Raw genomic sequence first — 22,194 nt, 5'->3', positions numbered from 1 at the left:
TTTTGCAGTGAATATAAAGTGAAAATTATGGCAAACGAAGCAGATTGCTGTCAAGGGTTGTTGTCGCAATTAATATTTGTAAAGACTAATTTGCAAATGCATCCTATTTGTGTCACCCACCCACAAATGCACCGTGTTTTGCAAGAATGTGACGATAGTTGAAGCACTAATAGGAATGTATTAAATATCAATGCTGAAGTCTGAATACAACAGAATACAAAACACATTTTTAGACTAAAGTGACTGATGCTTTTAGCACCTTTTACTAAACTCAATGCATTTGTTTAACACAAACGCGTGTGGCTTATAGTGTGTGAACATTTTCCTGAAATACAGACTACCTACGCTTTAAAATCCTGGTAAAAGGACGATAACATGCTTTTTCTGGCATCTCTGTATGTTTCATTGTCAGTGTTGGGGAGTTACTAGTTACATGTAATGGAATTATGTAATTTAATTACAAAATCAATTTAACTGTAATCTGTCACAGTTACTAAGAATTTTGTTTTAAATTTAATTACAGTTACTTGTGAAAATGTTAAAGATTACAAAGGGAGTTACATCTGAATACTTTCACACACTTACAGATTTGATTTATTTCTTTCCCAAATTGCATTGACTGCTTTAAAATATGAGACACCAATGTTTCAGGAGTTTAGGACACAGAATAGGACACATGCTTATTTGATATCTGTTTTATTTGCTATTTGGGTTTGTGTAGCTATTAATTATTGAACTATATTTTCTGATTTTAAAACTGTATTTAACCTCAGAACAATCTCAATGTAAAACGTGGTGCTAAAGTCTGATTTTGTGGTGGCTGTGCTTTAAAATTACGTTATTATAATCTTAATTCAACTGATAAAGGATTTTGAGAAGTCTGACAGTAATCAGTGTTGAATACTACTGTAAGGTTAACGCTGCCTGCTTTAAATGTTTCAAAATGATTAACAGTTGAAAACATTCGTTAGAAATTTTGAAAAGTAAAAAAAAAAATAATCAAATGTAATCAGTTACATTACTTTAATAAAGTAATTGAAATAGTTACACTACTTATTACATTTTAAATAGGGTAACTTGTAATCTGTAACCTATTACATTTCCAAAGTAACCTTCCCAACACTGTTCATTGTGTACTAAAAGAGCAATGAACAAAGACAGTGCTTCACACCTTCACATCATGTCATGTGACAGGATTGGCTCTCGTTAATCCAACTCGCCATAATGTGTGCATGTATGCACATGTGCGTGCATGGTGGTCGTGAAATGCAGCTCACTCAACAACAGCCTACAGACAGGGTCGTATTAACCATTGGGCTAGGCGGGGCTGAAGCCCCGGGGCCCAAGCAAGGACGGGGCCCGTGATTGGCTGTGGGGTAAATTGACTGGCGCGCCGATCGCCAAAGTCACCACACCCCCCACTTATTAGCGCTGTTATTTAGTTGAGCTTTTCCGTAAATTCCTTGCATTACATTTGAGATTGAAACTTAATGTCTGAATTTGGTTTACCAATCTAATGCATTTATTCTATATTTGACATTTGAACGACATGTGCACGAATCTATCAGGTGATCGCTGCCCAGTAGCCTATGTTTGCATTCACCTCCACTCTTCACTTCGTTCTGGAGTAATCTGGAAATGTTCGCACTAAGAACAATATTCTATAAGTAAAAATGTCAGCAATTCTGAGAGAGATGAGGGCTCAAAAAAACTTAGTAAGTTAGTAAACTCCCCAGCTATCAGGCTATTTTACTAAAGCTGATGATGGAGTGGAAGTAGCTTCAGTCAACTGTTGTTGGAACAGCAAGTGAACCGGGCACATGGGGAAAAACAGCGCCATCGTCTACACGGTTAGTTTGATTATTGACTGGATGTATATTGTTTTTGTGTTTGAACAAACTCTATATATTCATTTAAGGATTGGGAGATAATCCGGTAGAAATGTATTCATCGTTTTGCTCGTCAAGATGTAGGCTAAGCTTATCATTTAAACGCGTTTTAAGCAGGTTTTAAAACAAATGTTTTAAACTGTTAATGAACATTAAGCAGTGGGGCAGAATTAATTCTGGTTAATGCCTGCATTAAGACAGTTTCAGCCTGATTCGCGCGGCACACACCTGCTCGTATTGCGACTGACTAAACTTTTTGCTCCTTGTGCTTAAACGTTCAAATGCACACGTATGTGTCAAAAATTCTCGTCTTTGCGAGTATCCTCGTAAACACAGTTATTTGTGTCTTAAATGAGCGTGAATAGTTAAAGATAAAACATGTGTAGTGTTAGGCTATATGAGATCCTGTATTAGCCTCTATGATGAGATCTTAAAAGGATAGTTCACCCAAAAATGAAGATAGCCTGTCATCATATACTGAAACTTAAATTGTTCTAAACCTCTATGAATTTCTTTGTTCTCCTCAACATAAAAGTATATTTTGAAAAATGATTGCAACCCATTTCTGGTCCCCATTGACTCCAATAGTGTATTTTTTTTTCATAAAGTCATGGGGGCCCAACAACTGTCTGATTACCAGTATTGTTCCAAATATATTATTTTGCATTCAACAGCAGAAGGAATCTCATACAGGTTTAGAACAACTACAGAATTTTAATTTTTGGGTGAACTATTCCTCTAAAGCAGCCTAATATAGCTGTTGCCATTTGTGTCAATAATGTAAATCAAACATCAGAAAGAAAATCACTTACTGTCCTTGACTGAATCACTTTTGTAAAATAAATAAGAATGTATGTATATTGAATATATACAGTGAAGACCATTCAGTCTATTTTTCAATTTTCTTTATACATCATGATATTATTCAGTGCTTTCAAGTTTTTCAAGTAGGCCGATTTCTTATGATCTTTGTTCTGTTGTAGCTTAATTTGTGACTGTTTACTTGTCTTCAGTAAGCTTATTTTTACTTAGGCTAGTATTATTTTTTGTGATATTGAAATTGGTAACAAAAATTATGAAATTTCAGTGCATCAAGAATTTTGATGTGGGATAAAAATCCTATTTAAAGCTTTATATATATATCATTATTGTGATGGGGGGCCCTGCAGTAAGTCATAGCCCCGGGGCCCAGTGCAGCCCTGCCTACAGAGCCATTATGTTGAAAAGGACATCATCTGGTGATCATTATCATCATAAAGCAAGTTTCTGTGGTGACTGGGTATCAGCCTGCCTCGTTTTATCTTCTCACTCACGCACACACTAATTATACATATTACTTGCACTACGATATATGGTTATTTCTGTGATTCTTAAAGAGCTGGTTCACCCAAAAAATGAAAATTCTGTCATCATTTACCCACCCTCAAGTTGTTTCAAACCTGTATGGGTTTCATTCACCTGTTGCACACAAAAGAAGGTATTTTGATGAATGTTGCCGGTAGCCATTGATTTCCATAACATGGAAAATATTACTATGGAAGTCAATGGCTACCGGCAACTGTTTGGTTACCAACATTCATCAAAATATACACACACACACACACACACACACACACACACACATATATATATATATATATGAAAAAAATTCAAGTCTCACCATGCACTGTTAAAAAACTGTAAACTGTAGTATTTGTAAATACTAAGAAATGCTTTTTTATTGTTGTTGGTTTTTTTACTACATAAAAACCCATGACAGACAACAGAATTCCCCCAAATTGGGTCCCAACTGATCAAACATAGAATTTCAGATTGCTGAAATGTTAAGGGGTTGTGAGTTCCCAGCATGCATTGCAGCATTAATAACTTATGCGGTTACTGTTATAGGCTTATTGATTTGCTGTTTGCTGACTTCATCTAAACTTTTTTTTGTTATTTTGTAATTATTGTTAGTTATTTGTTGCATTGTGATGTATTTACCTTTTTACATTTGTTGATTGTCACCGTTCTTGAGGTTTGAGTGAGGTTTACTTTGTTCAACCATTTGAAATTAAAATCTGAAATTAATATTTGCTTTGTATGATGATTGTTCCTTTGCAAAGAAAGACAGCAGAAATAACTTAACATATTAAATGTTCTTTAAGACTGTATATACAGCTATCAAAACAATAAATTATTTGTAAATTAATCTTACATTTACTAAATGAAAATTTGCTAAACAAGGACTTACTGAATAAGGCGTTTTGCATTTAGTGAACATGATGCTTGAAGGCAACATTTTCCCACTCCCCATTTTTGGACATTTTTCTTTGGTAAAATTCTGTTGTTGCTTCTTTTCTTCTCTGAGGTCCTGTATTGTGATGTTAAGCTATTACTTTTTGTTTTTGACATTTTAATGCAATTTCCACACGGCATTAATAACGCAAATGTCATATCATTTTATTACCATAATAAAACCGTTTGTTGGGCAGTTTGTGGCACACATTGCTACAGGCGACAAAAAGAGTGTGATAGCATGGAAAGAGAGCAATGGCTGTCACATGTTATTGGGTTGCTTATTTGCACGGCACTACTTGACCAACAGAATCAGTCTGAACAGCCGAGCTGCGGCGGGGAATATTAAAAGAGCTCATCTCTGCATCTGTACGCCTCTCACGTCTCTGTACAGTGCCTCATGCTGGAATCACACCACTCTACTCTTGTACTGGCTGTTGGAGGGAGGGTATTTTATTTAGGGAGTGTACAGCTACAAGAGAAAATGAATGTGTAGGTGATCGATGAAACCACATTCTGATGTGCATTTAAATGGAGCGTTTGTTCAGTAAACTTCCTAGCAAACACAGACTCCACCTTGTGGCAACATCATGAGGTCTGCACTGTATTACAAAAGTGATTCAATTTTGCGAAATTGCTGTGGACTCTTTTATCGACATAAATTGAAACTATCAGTACGAAATATTGTTTTTGATATTGTAGGATCAATGAAGATCAGACTAAATTCTGGGGTGCAATGAAGGCCTTTCCGTCAGAGGTCATGGGTCTTACAGCAGGACAATGGCCCAAAGCATGTTTCAAAAAGCCCCCAAAAATGGTTTAAGACAAAGCATTGGAGAGTTCTGAAGTGGCCAGCAATGAGTCCAGATCTAAATAGTTTTAGTTTATTAGTTTAGTTTTTTTTGTTTTAGTAGTAGTAGTTTTTACAAAGCTAGTCAGTGTAATGAGACTTTCAGTTAATCAGGTTAGCCAGACCCCCTGCGGTACAGTGATAGGACCCGTCACATTTCTGCTCTGCACGCTTCCTTTAGCAGCAACAGATGTTTACTCTTCAGTCATTAATTATGTACTGGCTGTTGGAGGGAGGGTATTTTATTTAGGGAGTGTACAGCTACAAGAGAAAATGAATGTGTAGGTGATCGATGAAACCACATTCTGATGTGCATTTAAATGGAGCGTTTGTTCAGTAAACTTGCTAGCAAACACAGACTCCACCTTGTGGCAACATCATGAGGTCTGCACTGTATTACAAAAGTGATTCAATTTTGCGAAATTGCTGTGGACTCTTTTATCGACATAAATTGAAACTATCAGTACGAAATATTGTTTTTGATATTGTAGGATCAATGAAGATCAGACTAAATTCTGGGGTGCAATGAAGGCCTTTCCGTCAGAGGTCATGGGTCTTACAGCAGGACAATGGCCCAAAGCATGTTTCAAAAAGCCCCCAAAAATGGTTTAAGACAAAGCATTGGAGAGTTCTGAAGTGGCCAGCAATGAGTCCAGATCTAAATAGTTTTAGTTTATTAGTTTAGTTTTTTTTGTTTTAGTAGTAGTAGTTTTTACAAAGCTAGTCAGTGTAATGAGACTTTCAGTTAATCAGGTTAGCCAGACCCCCTGCGGTACAGTGATAGGACCCGTCACATTTCTGCTCTGCACGCTTCCTTTAGCAGCAACAGATGTTTACTCTTCAGTCATTAATTGCACTAACAATTTTATACTGTAAACTTGTTCCAACTGTAACATGAACTCAAATTACATTATTATACATGACCTCTGATGTTTTAAGTGAAACTTACTTGGCATGAATATAAAATGGACTACTAATGAACCACTTTGTCGGCAATTATCATATGCAAAAATAAATTATAAGGTTTCGATAGCTGATTTTAAAATAAATAAGAACGTCAACATCAATGTAAATAGATTGCATAAAAATAAAAAAGCAATGAATTCCTTTCCGTCAGAGGTCATGGGTCTTACAGCAGGACAATGGCCCAAAGCATGTTTCAAAAAGCACCCAAAAATGGTTTAAGACAAAGCATTGGATAGTTCTGAAGTGGCCAGCAATGAGTCCAGATCTAAATAGTTTTAGTTTATTAGTTTAGTTTTTTTAGTTTTAGTAGTAGTAGTTTTTACAAAGCTAGTCAGTGTAATGAGACTTTCAGTTAATCAGGTTAGCCAGACCCCCTGCGGTACAGTGATAGGACCCGTCACATTTCTGCTCTGCACGCTTCCTTTAGCAGCAACAGATGTTTACTCTTCAGTCATTAATTGCACTAACAATTTTATACTGTAAACTTGTTCCAACTGTAACATGAACTCAAATTACATTATTATACATGACCTCTGATGTTTTAAGTGAAACTTACTTGGCATGAATATAAAATGGACTACTAATGAACCACTTTGTCGGCAATTATCATATGCAAAAATAAATTATAAGGTTTCGATAGCTGATTTTAAAATAAATAAGAACGTCAACATCAATGTAAATAGCAGATTGCATAAAAATAAAAAAGCAATGAATCATATTTTCTTGTTTATATTTTCTGAGGTCATGATCAATTATTTGAAATATACTGAATATACCGTCATTATGACTTACGAACACCTAAAATAGCAGATAGATTATCTGTCTTTATAGCTTTGGGAATAATAGTAATAGTAAAAATATATTTAATTTCCTTCAAATCTTGCCCACAAGTATCTTTCCAAGAGGTCAGCAATATCACCTGTCCCTTCATTTCCTCTCTGCGATGGTAATGAAATATTGAAGCATCTGAACAGGTCACATGAAGTGCTGCTTTAAACACACATTAGTACTGAAAATAGCTGAGAATGACAAATGAAAGATACTGTCCACTTATAACAGCTCATATTGGTGAAAACTAAAGCAGTTATTCACAACCAGGAGTATGCAAGGGAGTTACTTAAAGGGTTAGTTCACCCAAAAAATGAAAATTAGCCTGTGTTTAACTCACACTCCGACTGGAGTTGTCAGAAAGAAGAAAGTCATATACACACCTAGGATGCTTTGAGGGTAAGTAAAACACAAGCCCATTTTCATTTTTGGGTGAACTAACCCTTTAAGATTTTTTGAGTTGTGAAACAGAAATTATGACTTTAAACAAAAATGCAGGACTGTAATTAGATTACAATATCATGAATAATATCTCACACTTTTCTCTTCTTCACAACAATGGAATGTCAGAAACAGTTCCCCACAGAACTGTCAAAACATGTGAGAGACAAACAAAACGTGTGAGGCAGCTACCAGTGAGTCTGTTTTTACCCGTTTTTCATCATTTCTTCAGTTTACAAAGCGAATCATTGTAATAATGGCCACTTTAATAATATTAGAAATAATGCTGTATGATATCTAGTATATATATATATATATATAATCTGTTTTAGTGTCTTCATCAGTAAGGCTTTTTTATTTTTTCAAAAGTGGGACAGAAATGTTTCCTTTAACTCATATTTTTATACTGGGTATTATTATAGCATTTATATTGTTTAGATGATGTCTTGCCAGGTTTATGTATAAACCTGTTTCTGATGCTTTTGTATAAATGAAGGTAACTGCTTGCTCTCTCTTTCCTCTCCTCACGCACAAAGTTACAGGTCTAAAACATTGTGTTCTCTGACGTAATTCAAAGACTTTGAGGTCTTGTTACGTGTGAGGGAAATAACATGTATTAATGATTTAATATCTATGGACAACGTAGTTCTCCATGGTCCATATACATAAAATCAGACACAGACATAAAGTCAGTATCATTTATAAATGTTATTTCCCTCACATGTAATAAAACCTGAAAGTCTTTGAATGATAAAATCAATGCTAAATTGATTTTTAAATTTTTTTATTTTATTTATACATTTATAATCATGGTTGAGTTACAAGAAGTCAACTATTTTCATTTAAAGTATATATATTGTAGAGATATTTATTTTTTTACCTGATGTGATCCAGATGTGTAGAGTTGTGTCGGTTAGTGATCCTGCTTGATTTAAATCAGGAGGAAGCTGCTGATATGTCAGTCTGTTTGTGCAGGTTGTTCTGTATGGTCCTCATGATGCTGGAAACATTGACAAAGCTGAAGCATCTTCTCGTCTGCAGCTCTTTCATCCGTCCACCCACCAATCCTCTATCTCTCAGTCTCTCTCTCTGTCTTCATCTGTCTGGCTCTCTCTCCCTCGTTCATGTGCTGCCTTCACATATTCTCCTTGATTCCAGTGGTTGTGCACTGATATGCACTCGCTCTCTCTCTCTCCTCTCCTGTGCGTCTCTCTCTATCTCTCTGTTCTCTCTCTCTCTATCCACCCTGCAATCTTTCTGTCTCATTACATCCAAATGTATTCTATTTTCAGGACAAACACAGCTAAGTCTCATTTCTTTTCCCTCTCTCATGCATTCAGACTTCAGCCCAGAAGGTATTTCGTCTGTGGCCACTGTGCTCTATCTCTCCAGACTGATTGTTTGATTGATCTCCTGCCTTCACCTGAAACCTATTGTGCCAAAGCATGTTAAAACCCATGATTTGAAAGCTTCAGACTATCCTTCAATAAATTATTGTTTTGTTGATGTTCTTTTGGTTGGCTTCAAGATGTAACAATATGGAAGATAATGACAGTGGACGGCTGTGGACAGTTTGATATTAAACTGGGGAAATTGTATTTGTTCAGTCAAAAATGAGAGTCTTAGGTGCCGATTTTCATTTGTAAGTTTATCCTTACAGTACTAAACATAAAAAGCACCAAAGAAGTGGTCATATGATATCAAAAACAGACTAAAATGTTGCATTATTTGCTGAACAGCCTCCCCTCTGCTATAGCTCTCAAATCGTATTTTATATATATATATATATAAAAATGTTGCATTATTTGCTGAACAGCCTCCCCTCTGCTCAAATCGTCAAATCGTATTTTATATATATATATATATATATATATATATATATATATATATATATATATATATATATATATATATATAAATAAATGTTGTGCATCAGGTATGGTACTGTGCATGTGAGAACCAATGCCGTTTGAGGTCGTTGATGTTTTTCCATGGAATATTATCAGTGAATCATATCTCTATTTTATAGATCATGACCTAAAAATCATTCAAATAATGTGTGTTTTTATTGTTTTTAGAGCTTGACAGTCCCATGGTCACCATGCTTTGCTTTGCTTCACATATTGAACAGAATGTCAACATAAAACATTGAACAGAATTAAATTATAACTTGTAGGATATTCCATTTTTGTTTATTAAGCACAAGTCCCTAGATCTCTCACAGGGTTTATAGTAATGGAACTTTGCAAACTATACATCTCATCTCAAGTATAATTTTGTGTGTAAATGAAAAGTGCTTTCAGGAAAAAAAACGAATTAACTTCCCACTGTCAATTCAAGGTTTGAGTTTACAGAAAAGTGATGAAAAATCTACTCATCTACTCCAGCCTTTTAGATCATTTTAAAAGGATGAAAAGCAATGTGATATTTCATTAAAATGAATAGCTAATATCAGGTACAGGTTTAATGAGGTATATTGTCATAGCTAATGAAGTTTCATCTTTAGTAAATAGCCATAATTCATCATTAACTCATAAAATGACTCTTGGCATATTTTTACATATTTTTCTTGACATAGGTTGATGTCTGTTCTTAAGGTTTATGGCATTATCAGAGCTGTTCCCAGAGAACACAATGCATGTTTGGGGTTGCTGAAATATTAAAAGCAAAGACATTAGATTATGCTCAGCGGTAACCTTTCAGAATTCCCAGAAATGCATGAAAATGCAAAGTATTAATGATTCTGCCTGGTATCTATTAACCAAAGCTCCATTATATACATAGAGACATAGAATGGTACAAATACTAACTCAGGCATATTTTGTGAGAAGAGCAGATTTTTACAGATGATTTTTCATGTCCTAATTGTGCCTTTGAAGGTAATATTTTTTCAGGAAACCATTGGAACGACTAATTTTCTCCCATATGTATTCTAGTTTGTATGCATCAACCCCCTTCAGTTGAATGAATGCAGTGTCATATAATTGAAGAATGTCATTTCAGTACAAGAATTCTGGTGGTTGATCAGATTTTGTTACAAATTTCAGATAAGCACTTCAATATTCATTGTCTAACTTGGTATACAACATCAATTTATTTATAATTCTATAATGTATAGTACTGGAAATGCCATAAGCAAATAAATAGCATGCTTGTCTGTGGGAAACTGGGAGAATTTATTTGTGTTGCTCTATGTATATTGAAGAAAAAATATACTACAACAATGACAAAAAAAATGGTGTAGAAACAATTTTCACTCAGAAACTGCTAAATTTCATGATTATGACAAAAAACAGCAAGTAACACATTGAATTAAATGACATTTTCAAGTAGAAAGACTGAAACTATATTTTCTCCAATAACTTTCTAAGTTTAATACGTTTCTTCTGTTCAACACAAAATAAGTTATTTTGAAGAATGTTGTAACCAAACTGGTAGCCACTGACTTCAATAGTAAGGTGATTAACATCAACTGTTTGGTTACCAGCATTTATTAGAATATCTCAGAATCTTTTGCAATGGCCAATATCTGACAAGTTCATTCAACATACTCAAAGAGTATTTTATTAAAAGTAAAAGTCTTAGGAAACAGCCAAAACAATCTCATCTTCGACTGATGAGTGTTGTTGTTTGATTATCCACTGAATATCAGCATCAGCCTCCACTGATGCACATTCCCATAATGTTTCTTTTTAGTGATGTTTGAGATTCCAGCAAGTGTAATTTTGTGGTTGTAACATGCAAGACCAGTTTCTGATATATGTGCTGCAGAACTGTAATTTCTGTGTGCTTGTGGAACACAGAAGACCAGGAGAAGCATATCATAAATGTGACAAAACTTGAATGTAAATTTTCTTTTTTACTTATTAGAATATCTCAGAATCTTTTGCAATGGCCAATATCTGACAAGTTCATTCAACATACTCAAAGAGTATTTTATTAAAAGTAAAAGTCTTAGGAAACAGCCAAAACAATCTCATCTTCGACTGATGAGTGTTGTTGTTTGATTATCCACTGAATATCAGCATCAGCCTCCACTGATGCACATTCCCATAATGTTTCTTTTTAGTGATGTTTGAGATTCCAGCAAGTGTAATTTTGTGGTTGTAACATGCAAGACCAGTTTCTGATATATGTGCTGCTGAACTGTAATTTCTGTGTGCTTGTGGAACACAGAAGACCAGGAGAAGCATATCATAAATGTGACAAAACTTGAATGTAAATTTTCTTTTTTACGGGGTTCTCTGGATTGCTCAACATTGACATTCTGTTGTGAAATATTGTATCATGACAGATAAACATCATCTCCTACATTGTGCTAGTTTTATGTCTCTTATGAAACCATATCTGCACTATATATATTTTTACTATAAAACAAGACCTGATAGAAAGGCACTATCTCTGTAGTGCCTTCATACCCCTGTGTGAAATCAAACACGCATGATATTTATGGGCTGGTTTATTTACACACAATTCCAGTGGATTTTATCAGATGAATTCAACATTTATGTATAAGTCTAGAAAGCAACCTTAAATGATTGCTTTGCCAGTGTGGCATGTTTATGCACCACTGAGGATTTAGTATCAGTTAATCGCGTTTAACTGCAGTGTCAGGTGCAGAAAGTTATGGTTTTTAACGGACATGACCATGTCATTTTAGTATTGAGTGCAAAGGAATAGATGATATGGTGTATTTTTAGCTGAACCAAAGGTGTGCTTATGGGCAAGCATTCAGACCCACATCAATGCACAGAGCAGTCACGTTTTAAATTGATATTGGTCCTGTCATTGTGTAATGCTTGTGTCAGTGTGTAGGTGAGAATTCAATACTGCATGGATGTACAGCAATGCAATAATTCATGCCTTCAATACACTTAGGTAAAAAGCCTTATCTCCTTCACCACGTCCTCCTCCTCCTCCTCCTCCTTCACCACGTCCTCCTCCTCTCCCTCCTCCTTCACTACGTTCTCCTCCTCTCCCTCCTCCTTCACTATGTCCTCTCCCTCTCCCTCCTCCCCCTCCTGGTTATAGTGTTTTAGCAATCGAGAAAAACTGTAAAGTATCTAAAGAAACCCTATAGAAATGCATGTCAATGCATAAAACATCTCTTGATTCAAAAAATTAATCAGCAAGGTTATACAACAATTATGTGTCTTAATCAGAGCATGTGAGCGAAGCGCTCCGCTACGTTTTCCGCTCTATGGACGTGCGCTCCGCTCAGTCGCTCTAACCGCACAAGCAAGCGCTCCGTTAATATTCCGCTCACGCTCACCGTGAACCAATTCCCGCTCAGATCCCGCTCCGACATAAAATTTCTCTAGTAGGCCTAATTGTTTACTGTTTGTAATGAAATTCTTGGATTATTGTCTAAAATAAGCATGCTGATAAAGTATTGAGCGAGCGGAGCGGAATCTTCAGAAAGGCGCTCTGCGCTCTAAAGGAAATATTACCACTCCGCTCACATGCTCTGCTCTTAATATGTCTGAACTTTTATGTGATGCATCGTAAATCCAAACATTCAATAATAAGCAGGATTGTTATATATTCAGTTCCTTCATTTTGATGCTCTCTGTCCTAATCATTCAATCAGAGAGTTCTTAACTGCAAATCAGTCGAATCATTCAGTGCAATTACAGGTAGTGAACCAGTTCATTGAAAAGAATCAGCTCAAAAGAATGATTTATTCTTGATTTATTATATCTTATGTTTAACATGGTAACCTGCTATTGCTAGTATATAGTGCACAGTGCAGTATATATTCTTAAAACTAAGACCATAAAACAATTTTTGTTGCTAGAAATAAAATCAACTTTAACTGGAAAAAAAAAGAGAGAAAAAAGCAACATTTGCCAAAGCAAAATGTCTCATTTTAATTTAGTTGATATTGTTAAAATAACTATAACTGAAATAAAAATTTATAAAAACTAGACAAAATGATGAAAACAGACAACAAAATTATTAAAACTTAAACTGAAGCTAAATTAAAATTCAAATGAAAAAATTAAGTAGAATTAAAAATATTAATAAAAACTATAATAGTATTTCAATAATAATAAATAACCTGATATAGTGACGATAATGTTTAATAAAATAAATAAAGTAGCACTGTAGCATAGTATAGCATGCCTGCATAGTGTAGCATAGCATAGTAGCATCTGGTCTTACGAGGATGGATAAAATTAGACTCTTCACATCAGTTGTCCATAAATGCCCTGTGGTTCCACAATAACAGTCCAGGTGTTTACATTGTGCCTGCAATGCCGCTATTGGCCGGTAAGTGCTTATTGCCTCAAATAATGGAAATGTATTGGCAGTTTCATTGTGAGTATTTAATGATTTCCGCTGTGGAGGCTTTTTATTTTATTTTTTTATTATTTATCTATTTGTATTTATTTTTGTAGACAAACAGAAATTGTGCCTGCAATTAAGATCACAAAACTATATAATAAAATGATGTTCAATAAAGCATCACAGGTGCATAATGAAAATTAAGAAAATGTAATCTAGTCCAAGGGCAACTGCTCTGTATAATGCTTTTTCAATAAAAATTTGCTAATGCAAAATTTTCCTTTGAATTAAACATGTCAATGCAAATATACAGGCGCATCTCAATAAATTAGAATGTCGTGGAAAAGTTCATTTATTTCAGTAATTCAACTCAAATTGTGAAACTCGTGTCTTAAATAAATTCAATGCACACAGACTGAAGTAGTTTAAGTCTTTGGTTCTTTTAATTGTGATAATTTTGGCTCACATTTAACAAAAACCCACCAATTCACTATCACGAGTTTCACAATTTGAGTTGAATTACCACAAGCTTCACAATTTGAGTTGAATTACTGAAATAAATGAACTTTTCCACGACATTCTAATTTATTGAGATGCACCTGTAGTGTACAAAAATACAGTTAAAAAAAAAAGAATCTCTTACTTTTCTAACCCTTTCCAGTTTTATACATATTCATTCATTATATAATATCAAAAATGTTAAATACATTTTATATAAAGTTGACTATATAATATTAAATTAATTTAACATAAATTTGTCTCTAGGTTACTCAACTCCAAACGGCTTTTGAAGAAGTTGTTATTAGGTATTCCCTTTTTTATTTTTATTATTCATTTATCTTTGCCCTATGTATTTTTACAGTGAGTTCAATAAAGACAAGCGTGTTGGCTTAAAGCCATATATATATATATATATATATATAATGTGTGTGTGTTTACATTAATACAAACCATTTGCTGAGTGCAAAGGGAAAAAAGCTTAAAGCTTAATTGAATCACTAATATATGTCAAATTGTGCCCTTATATATTTATTTCTATTTCATCTATGCAGATCAACAATTCACTGTGTAGCCAACTTTTGTAGTCTCCAAGTGAGAATTTGTTGCTTTTCCTCAAAGTGTTTTCCTGGAAAATAGTCTTTCAGTCAAACAGAGCCCTGCAATCTCCTGGAGAAATGACAAGTTCGTGATTACTGCCAGAGGCTTGTCACCCTCTAATAAAGAAAGAAAGAGTTCCTGGCTGGATGTTGTTCTTTCTCTCGGTCTCTCCTGACATATATGTTCCCCTCTATTAAATGTCACAACTTCTTTTTCTCATGCATATCTGAGAGACGTTTACAGGAGGAATGACTGCATTGAACAGCATTCATCCTGTCAAAAGCACTTCAGCTGTTTGTGTCCATAGCAATTTCAAGGCTGGTTAAAAAAAACAAACACCACTTCATACACGTTATTTTTAATGTGCTTCGATAGCATGTCATGATGTCAACATCCGCTTACAAATACATAAACAACTTGAACCATATCTAAAGAATATTTATTAATTACAGTTCAATTTGCCTTGTACACATCATTCGAAGTTATCACTGAGAAATGACAAATTGTACATCGTTTTTTTGTTGTTGTTGTGCTATTTAATCAGTAATATTCAGGATATTTTGAGATCACCGCTATTGAGTAGTGTTAAAATAAATCTGATGGATTTCTTGTATTTCTAACACTTGGTAAACGTCATACAGTCATTTCCATTAATTGTGTCCAGGTTCATTTCAGAATAACGCATCTTTTCTAAATTCATATTGTTTCCATTCAGGTATATTTCTTTCAAACTTACAAGTTGTTAAAATACAGGTAGACCTATATAAACAAATTCACTAATATAAATAAAAAAGGTGTTAACAGTAAATTGAATAGAGATCCACTGACTGTCGCGGTGATATAGTAACAGAAGTCATCCACTGAGCACTCACGCGCTCAACCCTAATAACAGTTCGCAATTAGCAGTAACTTGCAGATCTATAAAAATGATTTCCTGTTTTATTTTATACATTTTCACAGGTATTTTCTGACGTTATTATTGCATACTAATTGGACTGGATGGTATTCTTTAAAGTACCATGTAGACTACTGTTAAAAAGTTTGGGGTCAGTAAGTTTTTTTTGTTTTGGACCAAAAGTCAGAATAAAGACGTTTCTAATGTTACCTATATACGCTATGAACGCTGTTCTTTTTAACCTTTTTATCCATCAAATCCTGAAAAAATATATCACCAAATATCAATTAAATTGCCATCGCATGAATAAATTAAATTTTAAAATATATTCAAATAGAAATATGTTTCCCAATATTACTCTTTAAACTGTATTTTAAGCAAATAAAGGAGCATAAGAGACTTTTCCAAAACATTTTTAAAAAATCATACAGACCCCAAACTTTTGAATGTCAGTGTACGTATTTTATATGAATATGGTTGTTATTCAACACAATAGGTATATATCCAAATAACATTGTATTACAATCTGACACCATGGTACTTATTTGTAAGGGTGGATAAGGGAATGGCATGCTGAATCATTATTAATGTATAATTACTTAACCTAAAAGACTCTCTATTGTTAAATTAGCTTTTGTAAGGCATTGGGGCCCTGTTATCTGCCAGTCAGAAATACGTTTTACAAAAAAAATTAATTAAATCACATCAAGTCTGGAAATACTGTGTATGGACATTCAAACACCTTTTATGTTTGAAATTATTGCAAAATGTTTCAAAAACAAACATCTAACGAGCAGCAAGTTACCATTAAAGATGACATGAGCTAACTTGAATGAACAAGATGCGTTAATTCATACAGCTTCATGTTTATGATGAAACCTGATGTTGTTTTATTGTCTTAGTGGCCTCTCTCACATCTTTCTTCAGCCGAGCTTTTTTTTCTCAGACTTGAAACTGATCCTGAACCAGCAGTCGAGAAAGTAACAAACCCCTTTTTGAACATATCCGTCACCAGGCTGTTACCCGGTTTGCACCTTGTCTTCCTGCGCCCATGCTGGACTGTGCCCACTGGCTAACTGAGTAGCCGGCATACAGCGATGACTCTTATATGTGCCTAGATGCCTGAAGCTCCGCCCACACTGGTAGCAAGAGTAGGGCGTAGCGCCGCTGTGAATGCGCATGTGTGTGTATAAGTTGCCCAGCTCTTTAAATCTGCGGCCACATTGAGGACAAGCGTATGGACTCTCTCCCGTATGCACACGCTGGTGGCGTTTCAGTCCGGACAGTACTGGGAAGCCCTTACCGCACTGGGGGCAGGGGAAGGGGCTCTGGGCTCCGCTGTGGCTGAGACGGTGGCTCTTGAGACGCGCGGCGTGCCGGAAACGCTCTCCGCACTCAGGGCAAACAAAAGGCTTCTCGCCGGTGTGGATGCGCTGGTGCTGCCTCAAGTTGCCAAGATAGTTGAAATGACGGCCGCAGTCGCCGCACTCATAGCCACCCTCCACTTTCTTCTCCCGTGTGCTCCGGCCAACAGGTCTTTCTGGGCCTCCCAGAGCTCGGCCTGCCTCGCCCTCTGCATGAGAGGAAGAACCGCCCGGGGCCGACTGCAGAGTGCTCTCGTCATGATGCATGAGCTTGATGTGCTCCTCCAGGAAAGAGGAGTCAGGGCAAAGAGTTCCACAGAAGGGGCAGATGAAGGTGTGAGAGGAGAACTGCTGACCTGGAAGGGAGAGTCAGTATAACAATTCATATTTCCAAATCACACCAAAAGGATTTAAAGGGAGCGTTCATGCAAAACTGAAAATGATGTCATCTCACCTTCACTATCATGTTGTTTTAAACATGAATGGCTTTCTGAATGGAGTTACTATCATTGCATCTTTTTTTTCATACAATACATGGTGACTGAGGTTGTCATTCTGTCTAACATACACTACCATTCAAAAGTGTGGGGACAGTCATTTCTTTAAATTTGGCAAGGATACATAAATGATAAAGACGTTTATAATGTATAAAAGATTTCTGTTTTTAATAAATGCTGTTCTATTCAACTTTCTATAAATCAAAGAATCCTGAAATGTAGTATCACAGTTTCCACAAAAATATTAAGCAGCAGACCTGTTTTCAACATTGATAATAATAATACAAATTGATTTCTGAAGGATCATGTGACACTGAAGACTGGAGTAATGGCTGCTGAAAATTCAGCTTTGCATCACAGAAATTATATTTTAAAATATATCAAAATCAAAAACACATCATGTAAAAAGTAATATTATTTGATGATATTACTGTGTTTTTGGATCAAATAAATGCAGCTCTGGTAAGATTTGTTTCAAAAACATTTGAATTCTTATAGACCCCAAATATACTAGCCAGATGCATAAAAACAAGGGATTATAGTTTTTAATCAGTGTGATCAGTAGTGATCAGTAAAGGTTTTGATCAATATAAATACCAATTTCCAGAGAGCACAATGGCTGATAGTAAATACATACTACATATTACAATTTAAAATAACATGAAATCAAAATTGACCTACTTATAGACATTTTGTTTACACCATTTAAGCAAACTAACATTACATTTTAGACACAATTGTGGTATGTTCAACCACCATCTGAACAATTCCTGCCCAACATTTTCTCTACAAAAACACTAGTTTTTTTTATTCTTCATTGACAAGGCTGTTGGTAATATTTGGAGCACAAGACTAAATGTCTGAAACTAAATTGCTTAACTTACAGTAAACATAACTTTCAAGGTAAGGATCAATTCATGAATTTAATAAGAAGATAAAGATCAATTAAACGTTCACATCAGGGTTAGAAGTGCAGAACACATAATGCTTCCCAGCTGCATTTATCTAGAGTTCATGTGAAACTGCCACATTCCTTGTCTTTTACAACACTGACCTGGCTCCATTCTGTCCACACTGTCCTCCGCTGGGCTGCTCCTGTCTTCCCGCGGGGAGCCCTGAGTGTCCAGAGGAAAATGATCGGACACTGACCTCAAACTTGCTCTCCCTCCTTCAGAATCTTCAGTGTCATCTTCCTCATCCACAGTGGGAACATCTTCGCATTTTGTTTCATTATCACCTAAAGAAGCACAGGACAACAGGGATAAACTGGGTTTTGCTCATTTATACATACAATGTTCAGCTTTAAATTTTGCATTTTTTCCCCACCCTTAAACACCTTTTACATGTCAGCAGTCATTAACTGAATTAATTGTATAACTGAAGCGAGGTAGATACAATTCAACTTTATGTAGCATATTTAAATTCCATACAAGATCTGACATGCATTGGTGAAATATTAAAATATTACAGAATATTGCAGCAACAACAGCATTTGAAAATAAAATAAAAACATGTATGCATGCTCAATGCATGCATACCAAAACACATGCAACCTAAGGGCAACTATAAACATACAATATGCAACTATGTATTACAAAGAATACATACTACATGTAAATACATACACCATAAATTAATACTATATGCATCTAGCATAGAATAATATGCATGTATATGTATCCTATAATGCATATAATTTATTAAATGTATGCAATAAGGCAATGAATGCATACTACAAGCACACTTATAAAGCATAAATACTATACACATGCATACTTTACACAACTACATTCATCTATACACTATAATGCATGCATACTATAAACTGTAGACAAACATATAAGACACAATCCATGCATATACTATGCAACCACATTCATACTATAATCAACAAGACACATACTAAAAAGAAAACATATCGATACATGAATACTATATGCGTCTATGCGCTACATATTGCAATGCATGCATACTTTAGACTAGTGGTTCTCAAACATGTCCTGGAGTACCCCCAGCCCTGCACATTTTGAACGTCTCCCTCATCTATCACACAATACTATATGCGTCTATGCGCTACATATTGCAATGCATGCATACTTTAGACTAGTGGTTCTCAAACATGTCCTGGAGTACCCCCAGCCCTGCACATTTTGAACGTCTCCCTCATCTATCACACAATACTATATGCGTCTATATACATATCGCAAATTATGCATGCATATTATTTACATGCTACAATGCATGCATACTTTATACAACTACATGCATCTATATACTATAATGAATGCATACTATAGTCTATATGCAAACATATAAGACACAATGCATGCATATTATATGCAACCACATTCATACTATAATCAACAAGACACATACTAAAAAGAAAACATATCACAGTTCATGAATACTATATGCATCTACTGTATCAATGCATGCATACTATATACTACAATGCATGCATACTTTGTACAGCTATATGTATCTATTTACTATAATACATGCATACTATAAACTATGCATTCGGCAATGCATGCATGTTATATACAACTGCATGTATACTATAGTATGTGTCTAGCAGTACCTTTAAACTCAGCTGAGTTGAGTTCGACCCCGGTCATCCACTCGTAGTCATATATGCGCTTGCTTGCGGACGGCAGCATGCTGAAAATGTCCGAGTCAGCGTCGGTGTCCGCGGGACCGTTGTCCGTCCACAGGCTCAGAGACGGGTGCGGCTGCGGTTCGGTCCGCATGTCCCGTTCGGACCCAAAGGCCTGATTGCTGTGGTCGCTCTCCACTTCAGCAGCACCCCGCTGGTTCTTATCCTTCATCAGATAGTCGCAGATCGCGTTGATGTTCTCCTTCTTAACCACGGGCGTCCCGGATTTAGCTTTCTTCGGCTCGGCGCTGTATTTCTGGCCCGTTTGATGCTCTGCTTTCCTGAAGTCCAGGCTGCTGGAGTTAGAAACCCTCCCGTCTTTCTCCGTGGACTCCAGCTTGGCTTTCAGCAGCTCGATCTCGTCGGTTTTCTCGCGGAGCTCCATCTTCAGGACTCTGATCCGGACGCTGACCAGCTTGCGTATCTCGGACAGCGCGGACTCTAGCACCACCGTGATGTTCCTGCCCAGGTGCTCCGTGATCTCGGTCACCGAGCACACCAGCTGCTCGTCGGGCTCGAGCTCGGAGAAATCCTCCTCGTCTCGGCTGAAGGACCTTGTGTTGTCCATAAACGCGGCCTGGGACTCCGAGGACGGCCCTGTTTCCAAATAGCAGTGGTTTCTTTTTCGGTTCATGCTGAAGAGCGCAGATGGGACAGTGTTTTGATCGTGATGTACACTGAGGATGCAGAGACACCATAGAACACCAGACGAACTTCCTCCCACTTCGGAAGTTGAGATTATAAACAGCGCCCCCTACAGAGGCATCATGTAGCTGTAGACAAACTTGGATAGATAGATAGATAGATAGATAGATAGATAGATAGATAGATAGATAGATAGATAGATATGCTTACACAGTACGAAGTGTAATAGGCCTAGCTAGCTAAATGTATTTTTTGAGGTCATGTAGTGATAAACTGGTGTATCCTTAAAGGGATAGTTCACCTAAAAATGAAAATTACCCCATGATTTACTCACCCTCAAGCCATCCTAGGTGTATATAGCTTATAGTATATCTTTTTTCAGACAAATACAATTGGAGTTATATTAAAAAATGTCCTGGCTCATCCAAGCTTTATAAAGGCAGTGAATGGGTGGTGGTAATATTCAATGGTCCAATAGAAGTCAAATAAAGTGCATCCATCCATCATAAAAAAGTGTCCCACACGGCACTGGGGGAGTTCATTAAGGGCTCCTGAAGTGAATCGATACGCACGTATGCCTACGTCCTACATCATCCGCTGGAACGCCACTCTCTCGGGTACACACGTACGATAGTTAGCAGAAGCTAGAGAGTAAGGTTTATAAAGTTTTAAATATGGATATTTTTCTTACAAAAACGCATCGATTCGCTTCAGGAGGCCTTTATTAAGCCCCCGGAGCCGTGTGGGACACTTTTTATGATGGATGGATGCACTTTATTGGATTTCTTTTGGACTATTGAATATTACCACCCATTCACTGCTTTTATAAAGCTTGGAAGAGCCAGGACATTTTTAAATATAACTCCGACTGTATTCGTCTGAAAGAAGAAAGTCATCTACACCTAGGATGGCCTGAGGTTGGGTAAATCATGGGGTAATTTCCATTTTTGGGTGAACTATCCCTTTAAATAACATTTAATATATTTGTCAATTTGTCATCAAAGACTAACTGTGCTGTTAAAAATAGTTTGACTGGCACAACACAGTATATCAAAGCTAGTATCGAAAATTAGAAATGTCTGTTGTTTGGTTTTAGAAGCAGGACCAATTCTATTTTGTCTAATGGCCACTAGATGTCGCTCTTAGACACGTTTTAGACTTGACTTATTGTACACTTACTGTACATCTCACTTGTTATAGGTTTGCTTCCTTTCACTCTGTTGGTTCTTTTCCCAATTTTCAGTTGTTCTTTGATGTAAATTTCTTAGTAAATATTTTGACATGTATTCAGATACATGATATGTATGTGTAATTTGCCATGCTCTTGTTCTTTCTCTTAAAAGTTCTTCTTTGAAGTATGAAATGATCTCACTAATTACAAAAAAGTTGAAAATAGTTACGACATAAACACAGTGAGCCCACAAATTAGACAAAAATAGATGACTCCAAAATATTTTTTAAATGCATTTTTAATAATAATCATTCATTTTTGTGTATTTTAAA

The 22,194-nt window shown here is 35.9% G+C and overlaps 1 protein-coding gene across 1 annotated transcript; it reads right to left on the bottom strand.

Moving 5' to 3' along the window:
- Positions 1 to 15,979: 15,979 nt before the first annotated feature.
- LOC107558438 (zinc finger protein 697-like) lies at positions 15,980 to 20,799 on the bottom strand. Its single transcript, XM_016242101.1, has 3 exons — positions 19,972 to 20,799; positions 18,445 to 18,627; positions 15,980 to 17,249 (listed from the first exon to the last, which is right to left on the bottom strand). The coding sequence occupies exons 1-3, from the start codon at positions 20,678 to 20,680 to the stop codon at positions 16,549 to 16,551; spliced, it is 1,593 nt and encodes a 530-aa protein (XP_016097587.1). The 5' UTR covers positions 20,681 to 20,799; the 3' UTR covers positions 15,980 to 16,548.
- Between the last annotated feature and the right edge of the window lie 1,395 nt (positions 20,800 to 22,194).

Source organism: Sinocyclocheilus grahami, unplaced genomic scaffold (genome assembly GCF_001515645.1).
Source record: "Sinocyclocheilus grahami isolate Dianchi unplaced genomic scaffold, SAMN03320097.WGS_v1.1 scaffold645.1, whole genome shotgun sequence".
NCBI lineage: Eukaryota > Metazoa > Chordata > Actinopteri > Cypriniformes > Cyprinidae > Sinocyclocheilus > Sinocyclocheilus grahami.
The sequence above is the reverse complement of the archived record's forward strand: the minus strand, read 5'-3'. Positions and strand labels throughout refer to the sequence as shown.

Excerpts from the sequence above, each read along its gene's own strand:
- LOC107558438 (XM_016242101.1), bottom strand. The coding sequence starts at position 20,680 with ATGAACCGAAAAAGAAACCACTGCTATTTGGAAACAGGGCCGTCCTCG. Across the intron at positions 18,628-19,971 it reads CAACTCAGCTGAGTTTAAAG|GTGATAATGAAACAAAATGC; the intron begins GTACTGCTAGAC and ends GTGCTTCTTTAG. Across the intron at positions 17,250-18,444 it reads TGTGGACAGAATGGAGCCAG|GTCAGCAGTTCTCCTCTCAC; the intron begins GTCAGTGTTGTA and ends TCTCCCTTCCAG.